A 20,072-nucleotide genomic window follows, 5' to 3' on the forward strand; every position below is an offset into this window, starting at 1 on the left:
AGGATTCGAAGGAGGAGCAACGTCCGGACCAGCAAGGTCTAGGGAACTCACCAAGAGCAGGGGAGTCAGGGCAGGCCGCGAGCAATCAGGGGAGCCCAAAAGAAACAAGGGTGACCCTCAAGTGGACCCACACGCCGGAGATACTGGATTCGCGAGAGGACCTTAAGAAGCTCACCAAAAGATGCAGGCCACGATGCACACAATGCGGTGTGGCTGAAGATTCTTGTCCCTGGAGGTGCTCGAGGTTGGGGCTGCTTGGAGCCCGCTGATCTTCTCGGAAAGAAGTCAACAAGCATTTGCAACTGCATGTTGACGCTGTGCACAGGGGTTTGGTTATTGCAATCCCCAAGAGGGATACTGGTCTCAAACTTGATGAGGGTGCAGGGCGTGCCTCATGAGCTGTGGAAAACCACCACCTGTGTTGCAGAGCCTTTGGAGTCCGGAAGAGCTCAGGATCAGCAGACTGGTAGACTTGGTTGCAGTGCCTGCGAATGCAGGGGAGTGACTCCAAGGGAGATTTCTTCAAGTGTTTTTGATGCTTCACGGCCTTGGAAGGTTCCTGTATGATGCACAGGCACAGACCATACAACAGACTGAAAGGGAGATGAAGTCAGGCCCAAACGAAGTCAAGCGAAGTCCAGAGTGCCCAGACGGTAGAAGAGCAGTGGTGTTTGAATCTTAATCCAAGACTAATCTAGGGGCCTACACGCAGGTAAGCCCTTAAGTACTCTGAGCAAAGGGCTGGGAAGATTTAAGGGACCCTCCCAGGGGCGGGACTGGACAGGGGGGAGGTTACTCCCATGTCCTTTATCCAGTTTCGCGCCAGAATGGGAGCAGACGGCTCCCAGGACTGGTTTGAACTGGACTATGCACAGGGTCACCAAATGTGCCCCTCATGCAGACTGAGTGGCGCTGGCAAGCATACACACCCCATCCCAATACACTAAATTCTGACTGGGAGGTGGTCACACCTCCCTGTGACAGGATCCCTATTCTGCCTTCCCCTGCTAGAGCTTGGCTCAGCAGCAGGAGGGAAGAATCGTGTCTCTGGTTGGCAGCAAACATTTTGTACTGTCTGGGTCAAGAAGGCTGGTACCGGGAACAGTGATATCCTAACGGAGGACTCTTCCAGTGCTTGGAATCATACCTCCCGCACCGTTTACGGTATGGGGGTATGATTCCAACATTTTTGATACCAAAGATGATCGGATTAGTTGCACCTGTTTTCGAGATGGTCATACCGTTAGTAGTCTGTGCCCCTCTATATAGTATATGACTGCTTCCCTGAAAACCCGGGAGAATAGACTCCATAAGCTGTAGGGGTTTCCTGCTCATACAGAGGTACCCTCTCACTTAGAACGAAGCACCCTGCCTTCAGGATGGCAAAGACCTGCTAGAGGGGTGACTTATAGGTTTTAAGTGCAGTGACCCTAGAAATAGGAAACCTATATCTTTAGTAAGTGGTGCTAGCACCAACTTCCACAGGCTGCAATGGCAGGCCTTTAGTTCCATTTTGAATGGTCTCTCATGGGTGGCATAATACATGCGTCAGCCCATGGGAGACCTCCGGTGTACCTATGCCCTGGGTACCTTAATGCCATATGCTAGTGACTTATAAGGGTACCCACAGTATCCAATCTGGGATGTACCCATGTACTGAACAACAAAATTTAGGGAGATAGCAGATAGACTGGGGTCCTGATTAGCAGGATCCCAGTCAGACAAGTCAAATACAGCTTAGCACCAGGCAAAAAGTGGGGGTAACCATAGAAGATGATCCTACTTTCCTATATATTATATGGACTAAAATAAAACCTTCAGAAAGGCATAGCAATTATTTATTGACATAACACCACCTCGTAAGGGAAAGGCCATTTCAAAATAAAGAATTTCAAGATGGATCAATAAATGCATCCAGACCTGTTATACAAAAGCTAATTCTTTTACCTGTTTTTTCTAAAGCTCATTCCACTAGCACAATAGGAGCTTCTGTTGCTTTGTTTAGGGAATATTCCCACTGCTGACATTTGCAAAGCAGCTACATGGTCCACTCGACACACATTCACAAAACATTACTGTGTGGACGTCTTTGCATGCCAGCAAGCCAATGTTGGCCAAACAGTCTTAAGGATTCTTTCAAACAACTGCAACCCCCAGGGGATAACCACTGCCTAGGGAGAGGGACTTCTTTACAGTCTATGCAGAGCATGTGTATCAACAGCACACATGCCTCAAACGGATTGTTACCTACCCTGTAAGCATCTGTTCTTGGCATGTAGTGCTGTAGATTCACATGCACCATCCCATCTCCACGAAAGAACCCTTTGTAGGTATGAGTTCACATACTTCATATACTTGCATCATATTATTGCATAACCACCACTTTGCTATACTTATCACTATTGCGTTCTTATCTACCCTCAGCAAAACAATCTTAAGATGGTGTCGATGACCATGCACAGTATTACCAAGAGGAGGAATTGCACCTCTTGGAACAAAAACAACTTGTAATCATTCAAACCCAACACTAAATTACACACTTATACAAAACAAGTGAATCTACACCACTTCATACCAAGAACAGATGCCTACAGGGTAATTAACATCTTCCTTCTGACATTTGCAGCTTTCAAGCTGTGCAGAATGTTTCTACAAAAAACTGCTCTTTTCAGTACTGTGTAGTGCCTATGCTGTAAAGCCATAGTTGTAAGAAAGCTCCCTCTTTTTGCATGGTTGCCCCCCACTTTTTGCTAAACTGCTGATGTACTTTGACTGAGTGTGCCCTGGGTTCCTGCCAAACAGTTACGCAGGGCGTATGTTCTTTCCCTAAAATGCATTAAAAACAAAACCCAGTTGTCCCTCTTTGGCTACAGGTCAGTCCCTTGTAAAAGGTACCACAGGTAAAAAGGGCACTGTGGGCAAAAAAGGACTCTAAGGGCTGCAGGAGTTATTGTGCCACCCGGAGAGGCCCTGTACCTTTACACACCCACACCCTCACTCACTCTCACACTCACTCACTCTCACACTCACTCTTTTGGAGCAGAACAAAGTGAATGGTCGACATGGCACACATCCCTGTGTGCCATGCCTACTGCCCTGGCATAGGTCAGCCACCCCTCTATCTGGGTGCACTATACCACTGGTGAGGGTACTGGTGCATGAGCCCTGTACCCTTACACTGTCTTAGCCAATTATTAGACATTGCAAGTGCAGTAATGTCATGAAGAGTATATGGTCCTGGGAGTTTCATTACGAACGCCACAGCATCCTAATGGCGTTACTAAAAACTGGGAAGTTTGGTATCAAACTTCTGAGAACATTACACCCACACTGATGCCAGTGTGGGATTTATTGAAAAATGCACTCAGAGGGCATCTTAGAGATGCTCGCTGAAAAACGACCTAACACTACAGGGGTGTGGAGTTTAATAAAATATCTACTTGTCCATAGGGCAGGTTGCTTTAAAAATCTACTTGTGCTATAACTAAACCCACTTGTCCCTTTTGTGCCATGTAATGCGGCGACAGATTATGGCAGCAATCTCATTAGATAAGAGCTCTGATATAGCCTCTCCGATTATGCCAGGCTCATACCATAGTAGGATTTGAATACTAACCCTTCCCTTATGTTGCCATGTTTCCGCAGATCTACATACTGACTGAAGGTAGTGGTAAGCAATAGTTCCAGGGTTGGAATGCCCTTTTAAGTTTGTGCAAATCTACTAACTTGCATGCTTTAAGGATTTTTACAAACTCTTCTCTAATCTTTTCCCGTACTGAGAGAGTTTTGAACTTTACTCCTGACAATGGCGGATGTGAAACTTCTTCCAGGGTTTGATAAAAGTGGTTGGAGGGAAAGTTAACATGCGCAAACTCAGATTTTCGCATGAGAAAATCTACACGTGCAAATTTGCTCATATTAAAATGCTTTCACAAATATTTTCTAGGGGTGCTATTACTTGACTGACTTCTATATATTTTTGTGAAAGTTTGTATATCTACACTTGATGCAAGGACATATACCATGGGTGCACTTTTGAGACTTCCTTTAATAATTGGGCCGCCAATTAGGTCGGGTGTTAACCATGACTTTTTGTGTTTATCAAAATTCTGTCTCTCTCCCTATCGGCTGGCTTCACTGTGAGTGACAGCATTCTGCTCTTTCACAAGGAGCATATCGGCGCACACAGTAGTTTCGATCAGTGCCAGGGCCCGGCAGCTCCCACACCAATATGGTTTTACAAACACCATGCACAAGTCACATATTGTAAAAACAAAAAACGCTGACCATCAATTTCAGACCTGCTGGCTTTGCCGATGCTTGTTTATTTTTGTTTCCCACAATCTTATTGAAACTGGTTACACTGATTATCCATTATGAATATCTTTGAGAAATGCTAGCATACATCAACAGAGGTGTGGCTCACTGGTTGGAGGCGGCAGACCCGTAAGCAGAGAATTGGCCAGGGACCAGGGTTCAATTCCTGACGCGGCAGGGTTGTGGACCAGGGTCAAAACGGACCCGATAATTCTCGCCTCGGTACCTACTCTAACCAGGAACACACTCGGCAACTCTATGCATTAAGCTTGCCTCATCTCTACAACGGCCCCCCACAGACGCTGGGGATGCCTGGTTTCACCTTGGAGATACCCAGAAAGGGACCATCTCACAGGGATAGCCAGGACGGGTTCCCCAGCGGTCTATAGCGCCGGGACACCACCTCGTGAGGTAGCTGTTTGCGCTTTACAAATATCAGTATTATTATTATTTTACTAAATGATTTTGCATAGAAATGGTACGTAAAATTTTACAGTAGTTTAGCCAAATGTTTTTTTTCCTACTTGCATTTTTTTGTGAACGTTTCATTCTCAAAGCAAAGACTCCTGAAGCTTGCTTTCAAGCTTCTGCAAATATTTGCATCTAATCAGAGAGCATTCTGGGAGCATTATACATAGCCTCACATTGCTAAACTTTGAAAACGTGTGTACACATTTTTACACTGGAACAACTGTCAGTAGTGCAGTTCGAGCTTACAACATTTACTTGGAGCGCTCACCATAATAATAAAGGCTTTGCATTAATGAACCATAAATACTAGTTTGAACAGCATTAATACATGGACACAAATATTACCTTAACTGCAGACAATGCTCTTCCCTAATCCATAATGTGTTCCTGTAAACTGGCAGCCAAAGAGTTTGTGTTGGGTTGGGCCTACTTGTCCCATGAACAAAATACTCATTAAAACTTGTTGCCATTGACCCCAAAAAATGTCCTGGTGTCCTGGGTGTCGGGCTACAGAAATTCGACATCCCTGCACTAGTGTCCAGACTGAGTGGCTGCTCGCCAGCTGCCACCTCCAGACATGTTTCTGGACCCCTGGGTCGAGAGCCTGCTGCTCTTGTGGTCTGAAATAATGCACATCCTGGGACGAGGTGCCAAGCCTCCTCCCCCAGGATGGGCAGGGACCACGAAGGGGAAGCTTCAAAGGCTTGCCGTCTTTGTGAGCTACCCTCAGGCCTTTGCTGCCTGCAGCAACTGGCCCCCACCCGTTCTGACCCCCAGTTTGGGCGGGAGAATCAGCGGGAAAACCAAGTGAGGAGGGGAGGTGTGCTCAACTTAGCCAACCCCACCCCTCGGGGGGAGGGGGGGGGAGGCGAGGTGAAGCACAAGTGTCAGTCCCCAGCATCTTGCAGATGGGGGGACCCAGCCAACCAGAGTGAGGCATATGCCCCCCTCCCACTGGAGGGTGACATAATAGGGGGTCTACCCAGCCCAAAGACGAGACCCATTGGTCCCAACCTTTACCTACCTGTAATGCCCCTAAATCTAGTATTTAGGGACAGCCCTGAACCTTGCCTCCTCAGACAAGAACTGACCAAGAAGAAGGACCGAAGATCCGTGTGGAAACTAAGAGGAGGATTTCCACTGACTTGGCCCAGCCCTACCAGCCTGTCCCCACCCTGAACATACTCCAGTGAAATCCCGGGGTGTCCTGCAGCCAGAAGCCTCAAGAACCTGAAGGACCTGCCCTGCCTTCCAAGCCAAAGACTTTGTCTACCGTGAGCACCAGATTTGCTCACCCATAGACTCTTGCTCTGGCCAAATCCGCGAGTCTGCAAGACACTGCACCCGACGCCTATGACCCGAGTTTGAGTGTCCCAATACCACGAGGAGGTCTCCCTGGTGATCCTGACCTGAGATCTGGTGATCTCTGACCTGCCACTAATCTCCAAGCCTGTAGCCTCTTTTTGCAGGATCCACCCCGACCGGAACTGGTAAGAAAGCCCGACGCCTAAAAACACCCCTGCACCCAATGCCCCACGGCATTGGGTGTCCCAACATCCCCAGGAATCCCAACTTACCTCTCCAGCTGGTGGTCACCTCCAGAAGATCTTCGTCTCCGAGCCTGAAGTCTTTGTTGCAACCGGAGAATCCCCTTTGAATCAACAGGGCCACTGACGCCAATACATCACCCTTCACCCAGCCGCTCCTTCGCCGCTGCGAGTGTTGGGTGCTAACTCCGATCCCCCTTTGCCCTGAGTCTAACACCAGGAGCTGTGCTCCCACAATCTTGTGGCCTGCTCGTAAGCAGCCACCAACCGGAGGTCTCCTATCCCACATTGGGCCTCAGCACTCTGCACCCGGCCACCCTAGTGCAGCTGAGTGTGTTTTAAGAGTGCCTCCTTGACCCTGGGGGAATCCTGGTTATAACCCCAGAATACCATGTATGGAACTTGAAAAACTGCAAATAACTAAAAACTGCTTTAATTACCTTTTCTCTAGGAAATATCCCAGTGTGATATCTAGGCATATCACACAGAGTAGAAAAAGTAATCCATAAAGTGATCTGTAAAGTAATCCAACAGTAATTTCTACTATATTGAAAAGATTAACAAACCTGTAACAAAGACATTTTCATTCAGCTTGCTTGTATTGTTCAATCTGCCTTGAAAAGTACCATTTACACTTACCTGTACCAAGTTTGCTTGGTTCTAGAAAATAAATATAACTAAACAATATTTTTTATACAAACAAATTGATCTAAGTTCAGTCTTTGAGTGTGGACATCATTTGCTGCCCGAGTGTGTACAACAAATGCTTAACACTACCCTCTGAAAAGCCTTACTGCACTACCACAAATAGAAAGTAAGGTGCTATCTACTTTTACCTCTGACTACCCTTGGGGTTACACTGGACTCTGTGCACACTATACCTCATTTTGATATAGCATATACAGAGCCTGTGCACACTATACCTCATTTTGTTATAGCATATACAGAGCCATCTCCTTACAATAGTGGAATGACAAAAGGTTGATACAAACTACCTCAGCCCGTGCATTTTTCAATGGTTTAGTTGCTAAACGTAGAAGAAATGGCCACATTACTCAATCAAACTATCCAAAAAAGTGATGGATGGAATGCTTGAACTAATCTGAGCCACTGGTAATTACTGTTTGCTGCATCCCAGTCCATTGTTGTTTTGCATACCAAGTCACCTCAAGTTGGACCCAGCTACATGCAAATAAGTCTTCACCATGCTCCAGTTGGAGCAGTCTAGCCCGAACTGTCTTGCCAGGTTCTCCATAAACTGGAACAAAGTAGTCCAGGACGGTTTCTGCCTAGTTAAAGGCTCGAAACTGGGGACATCTTAATTCCAGTGACAGTGTGCACAACACCCACTTCTGGGCATCCCTGTCACACTTGAGACATCAAAAAACAAAGTGATAGATGGAATGCTTGAATTGATCTCAGCCACTGGCGATCTCCTGGGCCGCATCCCAATACATCAGTAAGATAATGCAGCCACTTTCCTAATCTGCACATTACTCCTGCTATGTGCTGTTTATAGAACTGAAATTCCATGCTACAAGTGTTTCTGTGACCTTAAAAATTAGAGAATCCTTTTTATATACTTGTAATTTCGTCCCAAGTATTAAGCATGGTTTCTTACACATATTTGATATATTTGGTGCTTGGTGCGTGATCTCATTACTGAAGTATGTAATTTTAGGTTTTCATCATTGTGTAACATAAAAGAGTCAAAATTGAATAAATTGCTACATTTTTGTCATCATCTTTATTGTCTCCCATAGGAACAAATATGATGAACCTTTCTGCTGGAGGAATGTCAGCAGATCAGCAAGCAAATTTAATATCTGATGCAGCCCTTGCTACCACGCTTGGATCAACAAAGTAAGGCTCTACTTCAAATGGTTTAATATACATTGTACATTCATTATATATGTGTCTGTTTAGAGGTCCAAGTTTTTAATGAAAGAATGTCAGGCAGAGTTATGTACAGCTCTAGCATGTCACCTTAAGGCTGCTTACAAAAGCATTGTTTTGTGATGTTTAGTGTATGTGCTTTGTATTACCAACTCAGTGACATAACCTCTCTCAAATTTAGATTAACTAGTGATATGCACTGTATCCCAATAAGATACTTAATTGGCTGGTCCAGGAAGGATAGTTTTACCAGATCACCTGAACACTATCCCTGTGGAAAGCACCAGAGGAGCACATTTAATTCTAGACTTCATTGTAAGCTGTTGCTTTGCTTTTAGTAAAGGTTTTCCGTGGTCACGTCTTCATCTGTGGTTTAGTCTGGCCTGTTCTTTTGCACTGGGTTTGAACTTATGTTGCATTTGCATGTTTAAATGATGATTACTGGAGGATTAATGGAAGTCTTATAAAAGTGGTACTTGCACAGTTTTTTTTAGCTAATAGATGGTGATCATAATAAAACTGGGGAATTGGAAAAAGGTCAGGGGCCAGTACAAAGAGCATTCTAACCCACAAAGTTAAACAGAAATGTGGCCCTCCAGCTCTCTTGTATTGTATTGTAATTGCATTAGTATAGCGCTTACTACCCCTGACGAGGCGTCGAAGCGCTTTTCGGCGAGTAGCACGCTCCTCCGGTGCCCATAGAGGATTAGTGTTGAATTAGTTTAGTGAAACATGGAAGTACATTTTAAGTGGTGGATATATTAGTCAGTTATTTGGATTCGGAAGGATAGAAGGAGGAAAAAAGGTTTGTGTTTATATAGCGCTTCTTACCCCTGATGGGGTGTTAAAGCACTTTTTTTTTCTCCAGTAGCAAGCTACTCCGGAAATCCATAAAGGATTAGTGGTGAATTAGTATGGTGAAATATGAAAGTAATTTGAGTGATGGATATTAATCAGTTATTTGGAGTGAGAAGGATAGCAGAGGGATAGAAGGGAAAGAAAGGTTTGCATACATATAGCGCCTGTTACCCCTGATGGGGTGTTGAAGCGCTTCTCTGGCAAGTAGCAGGCTACTCTGGAACCCATTAAGAATAAGTGGCGAATTAGTATAGTGGAATATGGAATTAGAGAAGTGAATGTGTTAGTCTGTTATTTTATTGAAAAGGATAGTGGAGGGATAGAGTGAAGGATTTATTTTTTTTAGGTCATAGCAGTAGGAGGAGGTTTTTGGATGAGTAAGAAGGGTTTTTGGAGGGGAAGAGTCAGAGGGATGAGTTTAGAAAGGTTTGTTTTGTGGGATTGGTATACTAAAAGAAGTATCGGATGATGCAAAGAGGTGGTAGAGTAGGAGAGAGTCAAGAACGGGTTATTTTGGGGAACATAGTGGGATAAATGAGATTGGTTGTAGAGGATGTAATGATAGATCTATAGGGTGAGAGATATGGTAGTGCATTGGAAATGCTAAATTAGAAGAAAGTGATAAATATATAGATACATAAGTACATTGAAAGTATATAGATGCATAAAGGAGGTTAGTATATGTAGATTAAAGATACTGATAGAGGTACAGGATGAGAAATAGGGTAGTGCATTGGATATTGACAGTCCATTGACCTGGCTCAGAAAGGCTTTCAATCAACGCATGTCAAGGGACATCTCCTAGATCACATCTACAGCAATCTAGATAGCTTAACCGTCGAGGCTCCAGTACCACTATCCTGGACCGATCATTTTTTAGTACCTTTTACATGGTCCACTTGCTCCCCCCCCATCACAAAATCACAATAAGCAGCGGGGAAGAACATGGGCCTCCCTCCCACTTTCTAAGTGGAAACTGGCTCTTATAGAACACCTACCCCCAAATGTGACCAATCCCAATACAGCCATTGTCAATTTTGATAACTGGATCTCCAGTTCCCTTGACCTAGTCCTACCAGAGGAATCTTTGCACTTAATAAACAGAGCCAAAGTGGCCCCCTGGTACTCCCCGACTCTCAGGACTATGAAGCAATCTTGCCGCAAACTAGAGAGAGCCTGGAGACAAGATTACTCACAAGCAAAGCAAGTTGAGTATAGAGCCGCAATAAAGCTCTATAAAAATCAAATAAAATCTGCGCAAGCCCATTTTTATGAAGCCAAAATCAATCTAGCTGCAAACTCCCCCAAAGAAATTTTTAAAATAGCCAAACCTTTAATTTCTCCCCCTCCCCCCGAGCGTCTGTCACCTGAAGTCGCGCAAACCCGTTGCAATAATTTAGCCACTTTCTTCTCCCAGAAGATCCAGGCCATCTATTCTTCATTTTCTACTGACAGTGGTGACATGGACCACACCACCACCACAGATTCTGACTTCTTAGCCCCCAGCTCACTGGATGAATTCCCCCTCCTAGATTCCGACACTTTAGACAGAATGCTTCTTAAAGTCATCTCGGGATCCCCCAATGACCCAGCACCCCCGCAAACTCTCAATAAGGTGATGGACATCATCCGCCTTGTCATTCTGGATGTCCTTAATGCTTCCATCTCCTCTAACTCCGTCCCAGCACCATGGAAATGTGCGATGGTTAGGGCCCTTTTGAAAAAACCCACCTTGGACCAGAACAACTTGGCCAATTTCCGCCCCATTTCCCTACTTCCCTGGATGAGCAAACTGCTTGAAAGGCACATCAATAATATCTTAGTGGACTACTTAGAATCAAATAGTCTGCTATGCGCCTCTCAGACGGGTTTCCGCCCGCAGCATGGAACTGAAACTGCTCTCCTAGCAGTGACGGAAGAAACTAGATTGGTGCTGGACCGGAAAGGAAAAGCAGCCATCATACTACTCGACCTCAGTGCCGCGTTCGACACTGTCAACCATGCCACACTGCTACACCGTCTGAAAGGCATGGGCGTGTCGGGCGCGGCCCTGGAGTGGCTGACCTCCTTACTGGACGAGCGCTTCTTCCAGGTGTTTGAGGGCAAAGCAGTCTCCCCTAAGCAACCACTTAGATGTGGGGTTCCTCAGGGCTCCTCCCTGAGCCCCACACTTTTTAATGTCTATATGCGACCTCTAGCGGAGATAGTCCAGCCCTTTGGCGTGCGTATTGTCACCTACGCGGACGACACCCAGTTGGTGGTCTCTTTGGACCACACTGAGGAGCCGTCCAAAACCCTGGGCCTCTGTCTAGAGGCCGTTGCTAAGTGGATGCAATCGTCCTGTCTCAAACTTAACGGGGAGAAGACAGAGATTATGCTATTGGGTAACCCTCCTCTGACCATTTTGACATCAATTTGGCCCACCTGCCTTGGTGCCCCCCCCCCCCCCCCCCCCCTCCCAAACCGCAGATAAAGAGTCTGGGAATCTGGCTCGATAAAGCGCTGGACTTCTCGGTCCAGGCTACCAAAACTGCCTCCACGTGTGTCGGCCTAATGAAAATGCTCCGCAAAGTACTCCCTCTGCTTCCTTTCCAGGCGAGGAGAATCATGGTTCAGGCCCTGATACTCTCCCGCCTGGACTATGGAAACGCGCTATATCTGGGTGCCCCGGCTTCAGTGACCAACAGGCTCCAAGTCACGCAAAACTGCGCCGCCCGATTATTATTCAACATCCCCCGCTGGCAGTCAGCCAAGAAAGCTCTAAAAGAATTGCACTGGCTCCCGATGGCTGCTAGAGCACAGTTTAAGGCTATGTGCATTGTGCACAAATCTTTCCATCGAACAGGCCCTGCCATCCTGTCCCCCTTAGTTGTGCCCTACGCTCCATCCAGAGCCCTTCGCTCGGGATCATTGCACCTAGTTACCACTTCTAAAATCAACAAAGCACGTTGGGGCGGCCGTTCCTTCTCCCATACTGCTGCGAGACTTTGGAACTCCCTCCCCTTAGCCCTCAGAGAAAATAATAACCGTCTGGCTTTTAGGAAAGCTTTGAAAACCCACCTGTTTGCAAAAACGTGCTAGTCTCACCCTGCGGCCCGCCACAGTGATCAATTAAAGCGCTGCGAGGCCTCCGGGTAGTCTATGCGCTATATAAATATAATTTTTCATTTCATTTCATATGCTTTTTCAGGAGAAAAGTAACAAACACACAGATCCAAATACATGGAGGTACATAGATGCACAATGGAAGTAAGTACATGTAGACCAAAGATGATTTTTTTTGTTTTTATAGCAACATAATTATTCTACATGTTTATACAAAGCAATACACATAAATAGATACATATCTATAGTGAAATGAATGCTTATATACAGAGGGACACATAGATAGGGTGGGTATTAATGAAAATGGACAGCATTTCTGGCCCAGGTCCCGACCAGTCTCGAACATGCTGAAACAGGCACTCATCCTTGTCCTCTCCACCCTTAGCCTCGTCGCCCGGGCTGAGACGCCTTAAGCCTTGGCCATTTATAGCCCTAGTAGTCAGGTGACCCCTTCAGCCAATGGGAACCCAAGCCCTAACACTATCCAATCACAACACTAGCCCTAAAATCTAGAACCAATAGGAGACCAGGACCTTACAGCCAATCTTAGCCCTAGTCCAAGCACCCAATCGGTTTCAAAAACCCTGATCTCCACGTCCAATAGAGGCCCTAGCCCTACAAGTAGTCTCCAACCCTAGTCCAAGCAACCAATGGCACAGGAAGCCCTAGTCCCTACTTCCAATAGAAAGCCTAACCCTACTCTTAGTCCCACACCTAGTCCAGCAACCAATAACACCAGAAGCCCAAATCGCTACTTCCAATTAAAGGCCTAACCCTAGTCCCACCCTAGTCCCAAAAACCAAAACACAGGAAGCCCTAGTCCCTAATTCCAATAGAAATCCTAACCCTAGTCCCAACCCTACATTGATTGAATCGCAGACCCAGAAACCAATCAGAACCCTCAAATACTCAACCAATGAGGACACTAACCCTAATCCAATAGAAACATCAGATACAACGACCAATCAGTGTGCACATGTACCAAACAGTATCAGACTAAAGTCCCAGCTATCTCAGACAAGGTTTGCTGGCCAGGGAGTTGGAAGCTGCTCCTCTATTCAGAAATCTCCTAGTAGACAGACAGGCTTAATCCACACTTCGTACTTCTGCAGGTAAGGCCCTAACAAACTTGGCCTCTAACAACACTATTTGTTTAAAGCTTTACTCCCTCTCCTGGCCAAAAAATGAAGTGCACTGGCCCTATTAAACACAGTTTAAACAGCTTACAGCAGATTACTGCTGTTTTAAGGGGGAAGAGGGGGGGCTGGATTCACTGACTTGTTAAAACAAAATTGTCGCTGGGGTGCACTGCTTAACATACATGTCTTAGCACAGAGCAAAGGAGACATTTGGAGGGAAAATCTGATAGTCACGGGGAAAAACCACAGAATTTGGCCTGCAAATCCCGCAATTCAACAGGTTAAATGGAAGCAGTCACGGGCAGGAAAAACCACAAGTTTAAACACAAAAACATGGGATAAATTATGCAATCACTGGCAGGTTAAAACTACAATTTTAAACTGTAACAACAACAGGCAAAGACATTTAAAAAGAACAAAAATAAGATGATGCAATCACAGGTAGGGGAAATCATTCTTTAAATTTTTTTAGGAAAGAGACAGCACTAGTCTGCCTCCTTACCACTTCCTGGACTCTGCTCACTGTGTGTGAAGTAATATTGTAAGTCAATTATTTAATTACATTTACGTCAAGGCAATTGCTCTTTTGTTCTTCTCTCCTCTTTCCCCACTTGTTGGGAGCCCTGTTGTATGCCATATCAAGTTGGAAACTGCTATATCAAGAGCAGGTGTTATCGTAGGCATCATTATGACAATCATTGGTAAAGCCAGTCTGTCTCATGTTAACAGTGGATTTTTTTGTTGTTGATCCTGGTATCACTTTTACCAATACTTTCAGAATTTGTATTTGTTTACTTCTAAATCAAGTTTACTCCTTTTGGCCTCATTGTGCTAGAACAATATGGAACACAACGTAGCGTAAAAGGAGAAAGTGGACCAGGTTTCAGAAAAGACACGTTTTAGCTTCTTGTGAGGTCTGGAACAGGAACTAGTTTTGTATTATTTAAGAGTCAAGCTTTTTCCAAAGAAGAGGACTGAAATCTCTAATGGATCCATCTCCCTGGTGTTCTCATTGGGTTAGCTGTTGCACTATGTACATTTCTATTTCTGCTTTCCACAACTCACACCAGCCATTTTTGACATAGAGAAAGCTCCCAAGCATGATCATCCCATCAGATGCAGTCTGCTGGGATGCGATCAATTCTACTGCAGGTGATCATTTCCAGTTATAAAAATTCACTGAGTCAGCTATATTAATAATCCTTGAGTAAGTTTTCAGTTAAAAAAAAAAAAAGTGATGGCCCACTGGGTGCACCAATTCACAAACTGTTTTAATGTTTTAGTTTTTTTTAGATTTACTCCAATTAAATGCATCAGTATGTAGCTCTTTTTTAACTGTGGCCATATATAAGTAACTATTTTTAACTGATTATCTTTTTTCGCCCCACTTCCTTTGAATTTTTTTATTTTAAAAACTTTTTTATTGAGTTTTTAAAGTTAATACAGTACATTGTACAATATGCGCACTGACAATTTTACATTTATTAATTGCTAACATATTGAACTAACATGTCCAATTTCACTGTTTGGCATAGTATATGCCATTGTTTAACTAGCGTCCACTGTGAGATTGAGGTGGTTGGTGGGTAAGACCCCAGTGGGCTCCAAGTGTCTTAATAATATTTATCGGAGAGCTGTGTTTAGGTAGCACTGGGCCTCACATATTGTATGTGCATCAGGCGATGGTAGATTTATGTCTGAGGGATCCTATATCTCTTATCCAGACTGGATTACTCTGTATGGGTCGACTAGTCTCTTATAGTAGCATGCATGTCCTGAATGTTCTACTCCATTATTATTTCTTCCCAGCCTTGCGTGTTCCACTTTCCTTGCCCTTTTCTAGTTTTACTTATGCATTGTGTACAGTTCTGTCAGCCCAATATGTTACTGGTTGGGGCAATTTCTACATTCTTGGGCACTCTAGTGCCTTCCCTTCCATCGCTATATGACTTTTGGGCAAAACATCTGTGCTAGGCTTTGGCATTTATTTCCCATCTTCTTCTTCTTGGGCTGCAGGAATGTGCCCAGAAGTCAATGTTTTGGGTCGAGCAGAGCCATTGTATTTAGAGTATACTCCAGTGTATCAATAACCCTGACCCAGTAAACTTCTATTGTTGGGCATCTCCACATCATGTGAAAGTAATCCACTTCAGGTGCATGGCGTCTGTGTATCTCCTATTTGCTGAAGTTGTATATGTGGTATAATCTCTTGGGTGTTAAATTGGAAAGAGAACTGTTGGAGCTTTAATCATGCTTTCCTAAAAACCCTAGTGGGAGACACCAGTGTTCCTTCCCATTGCCTGTACGTAACCTCTGCTCCTAGGTCTTGAGTCCATTTTATTTGTAATGTGCCCAGAAAACTTTCCAGGTCCTCTTGTAAAACCCTGCACAGGTGTGTAATCGTTTTCTTGGGCGTGTCTGTGTCCTGCACCACTTCAGGCAAGTAGCTTCTGTCTGGCTCAGGAGCCCTCAGTGTTTTTGCAATGCTCTGACTAGTGCACCATATTTTAGAAATAGATACACAGGTACTGAGTACACGTCCATAACCTCCATGAAAGTCTTCAGTGCTCCCAGCTAGTACGTCACCCACTTCCACTTCGTCATATTGTTCCTGCAGGGAAATACATCTGTTCGAGGCATATGAGCTGCAGATCACACACTAGGATAGTAGATCGCCATCTGGTGTTGGGCTCAGATGCTTGCAGGTTGTTGTCTTCGGAAGAAGTCTTTGTGGTCACGAGATGGGTGACTCCTCCCATGGTCGACAGTGCGCATGGGCATCAACTCCATCGTTAGATTGTTTTTTTCCGCCATTGGGTTCAGATGCAACTTTTCCGCTCCGGTTGGAAATCTCAATTCCAAGCTTTTCGAAGCACAAAACTTCCACAAAACATCAAAGCACCTTCATTCTCGACATCGATTTCATCGGCTCGATTCCGGACGTCGATGCGGGCTGCTGGGCCTATCCATGCCCTGAGGCCTACGGCTCATGGAAAGGACGCCTTTCAAAAAATGCCCCCAGTGTGGAGCAAAATTTCCGCACAGTGACCACCACAGTCTGCAACCTGTGCCTATCACCTGAACACGACGAGTCCAGCTGTCCAGCCTGCGCATCCTTTCGATCCAAAAAGACCATTCGAGATCGAAGGGCTCGAAGACACATCATGGCACAGAGAACAGCTCCGGAACCAGAGGACATCTTTGATGAAGGCCCCGATGTCCCAGAAGAAGATTCTGAGGATCTACAAATCATCTCCGAAGCAGACGACCCCATTACTCCTGGGCAACGTGTGAGTACTACTGCCCCTGCCCCAACCCCCCAAAACCAAAGGCATTGGTCAAGACTTTGCCTGCTGGCCCCAGTCGAGACCGAAAACATCTTTCAGAAGCCCCGCCTCCGGGCTCGGCTCCGAAGAAACATAAGCCTTCCGGTAGCTCGGGACCGAGCAAACCGCATGTCATGGTTCAATCGGCACCTTCGGCACCGGAGACAGAAGACCACTCGGCACCGAAATCTGCTCCGACGCTTTCAGCCCCGAAAACACCAAGGCCAATAGATAAACCGGCACCGAAGGTTCCCAAGCCTAAAGATACAACTTCGGCTCCGAAACCATCTTCGGCACCGAAACCAACGGCTTAGGACTCTCATACACCTCCTAAAGCCAAAAACTCCACGATCAACCAAAACCTCGATCGGATCCGTAAAAATCTGCACCAAAGACTGTTCCCGAGGAACAAGAACTTTTTCATCCAGATCCCATCGACCCAAGGCAGAAAAAGATTTATATTAACCCAAAGACTGGACATGTCACCGCGGTGCCATGTAAAAAAACGGAAACTGGACACACCACCTGCCCCAGTTCCTATTAACAGGAAGGACTCTGCAACATCACCTATGCCCCATTCCTCTCCTATACTGCCTTCTAACCCACCCCCTCTGCCTACAGCACCCTTACCTATACCCTCTCCATCACATACACCACCTCCACAGGATGATGATGACCTAGGGGGTGGGGGTGACCCTAATGATCCGTTCACTGATCCAGATACCTCACCACTTGATGATTGGGCATTCCCTCTACCAGACATGCCTGACCCTCAGCCATATCCCTCCAAACCATTGCCTCCAGACGATCACCTGGGGTTTCACCAATTATTAAATAGAGCGGCACTTTACCACGGCGTCACAATGCACTCCGACGCACCAGAGGAAGACTTCCTATTAGATACTTTTGAACAATCTCAAAAGTCTGTACAAATTCTGCCTAGGATTAAAGAAGTCATAAAACATGCTCCCGAGGTATTTAAAGACCCCGTCCGTGCCAGGCTTCTTAACCCAAGGATAGAAAAGAAATATAGGCCTGCCCCTGAAGATCCTAGTTGCATCAAAGGGCAACTCCCTTTGGATTCTTTCGTCGTTTCCAATGCTAGGAAACGCGCAAACTCCCAAACCACAGGAGATACACCACCCCCGACAAAGAATCCAAACTGTTAGAAGCCTCTGGCAAAAGAGTAGCAGCACAAGCCGCTAATCATTGGCGTATTGCCAACACCCAAGCCCACTACGACCAGTTAGAGAATCTCTTACAACATCTGCCAGAGCAATATAAAACCCAGACAAATGACCTTATCCAGGAGGGAAAACTTATTTCAAATGCGTCAATTAAATGTGCGCTTGACGTCGCAGACACTGCCTCTAGAGCAATTAACACCAGTGTGCTCCTTAGACGACATGCCTGGCTACGCATTTCAGGCTTTAAGCCAGAGGTACAAACTACCATACTTAGTCAGCCATTCAACCAGGAAGAGCTATTTGGGCCAGCAGTAGACACTGCCCTTGAAAAAATGAAGGAGGACACCGAGACTGTTAAGTCCATGGGAGCATTACAGTCTCCACAACCACTTGGCTCCTTTCGGCGCTCCTTCTACAGAGGAGCCTCCAAAAATATGGGAGCGGACACCACCTCTACATTCAAAGCCGCTACACAAACATCCCCCAGTAGAGGATATTTTAGAGGCGGAAACAGAGGAAACAACAACAAGGGGCAAGGGTCGAGGTAATAACAACACTTGTACCTCCCCTGCCACAAAACAGTGACTTTCCTCCACTCCCCCCAGACCATTCCACTCCAGTCGGGGGAAGACTAAAACAGTTCCTACCTGTCTGGAACTCCATCACAACAGACAAGTGGGTAAGACATATTATCCAGTATGGTTACTGCCTGGAACTCACAACTACCTCCCCACATATACCACCCAAACAGCGTTCCATGTCACCAGACCATCTTACGCTCCTCAAACAAGAAGTTCTCTCAGTGCTCCAAAAACACGCAATAGAACCAGTTCCCTTAGAACATCAGGGTGCAGGGGTATATTCACTCTACTTCCTAATCCCCAAGAAGGACGGGACTCTTAAGACCAATACTCGACCTCAGACCCCTAAATCTGTATATAAACTCAGATCATTTCCATATGATCACTCTTGAACAAGTGCTCCCACTACTGCAACAAGGCGATTTCTTTGCCACACTAGATCTCAAGGACGCCTACTTCCACATTCCCATACATCCTGCGCAACGGAAGTATCTAAGGTTTGTGGTGGACGGACAACACTACCAGTTTACAGTCCTTCCATTCGGGGTAACAACCGCGCCCAGAGTATTCACGAAATGTCTGGCAGTAGTAGCAGCACATCTCAGAAGACAACAAAGTCATGTCTTCCCGTATCTAGACGACTGGCTAATAAAAGCCAAGTCAGTCAACAAATGTGTTCTACACACTCACCAAACCATCCAAATCTTACACAACTTGGGATTCACAATCAACTATTCCAAATCTCATCTCCAACCCTCTCATATACATCAGTATCTAGGAGCCACCATAAACACCTCCACAGCCCTAGCATATCCCAGTCCAGCCAGGATAGCCAATATACAAACTCTTATCACGAAATTTGAAATCCAACACTCTTCCAGCAAGAGTGTTCATGCAACTCATAGGCATGATGGCGTCATGCATCTTCATTGTGCCTTATGCAAGACTTCAAATGCGTCCCTTGCAGGAATGTCTAGCACGTCAGTGGAACCAGGCTCACGGACAACTCACAGGTCTGGTGTTGGTGGACAGCCGCACACATCTCTCTCTGAAATGGTGTAACATAACAAACCTGTCCAAAGGGTGGCCGTTCCTAGAGCCTCTTCCACAGATAGTGTCAACAACGGACGCATCACTCACAGGATGGGGAGCCCATCTCCTCGGACACACCACTCAGGGCAAATGGACCACTCAACAGAAAGTGCTCCATATCAATTACCTGGAACTGCTAGCACTGTTCCTAGCACTAAAATCATTCCAACTACATCTCCAGAACAAAACTGTCCTCATCTGTACATTACATACAAAAACAAGGACCAGATTCCGCAAAGCAAAACACTTGTTTGTAGCTTTCTCTCCACCACATAAAGGCAACCCCATTTCTAAATATGGGATAGGTAGGTGGATAGTTAAATGTATCCAAATATGCTACCACAAAGCTAAACGCACACTAACGGTTCCCCCTAGAGCGCATTCCACACGCAAAATGGGGGCATCCATGGCATCCTTAGGAAACATTCCCTTAGAAGATATTTGTAAGGCAGCCACATGGTCTACAACACACACCTTCACTAAACACTATTGTGTTGACGTGCAAGCAAAGCAACAAGCTTCTGTGGGACAGGCTGTCCTTAAAACTTTATTT

General features: G+C 45.6%; 1 protein-coding gene across 2 annotated transcripts in view; it reads left to right on the forward strand.

The window, feature by feature from the left end:
* CREBBP (CREB binding lysine acetyltransferase) overlaps positions 1 to 20,072 on the forward strand; it is a 1,382,831-nt gene that overhangs the window by 277,119 nt on the left and 1,085,640 nt on the right. For both annotated transcript variants that reach the window (XM_085628465.1, XM_085628466.1), the window contains exon 7: positions 8,099 to 8,198. In XM_085628465.1, the coding sequence (XP_085484591.1) occupies positions 8,099 to 8,198 (100 nt within the window). The remainder of the gene's footprint in view (positions 1 to 8,098; positions 8,199 to 20,072) is intronic.

This window comes from Triturus cristatus, chromosome 10 (assembly GCF_964204655.1).
Source record: "Triturus cristatus chromosome 10, aTriCri1.1, whole genome shotgun sequence".
In the NCBI taxonomy this organism is placed as follows: Eukaryota; Metazoa; Chordata; class Amphibia; order Caudata; family Salamandridae; genus Triturus; species Triturus cristatus.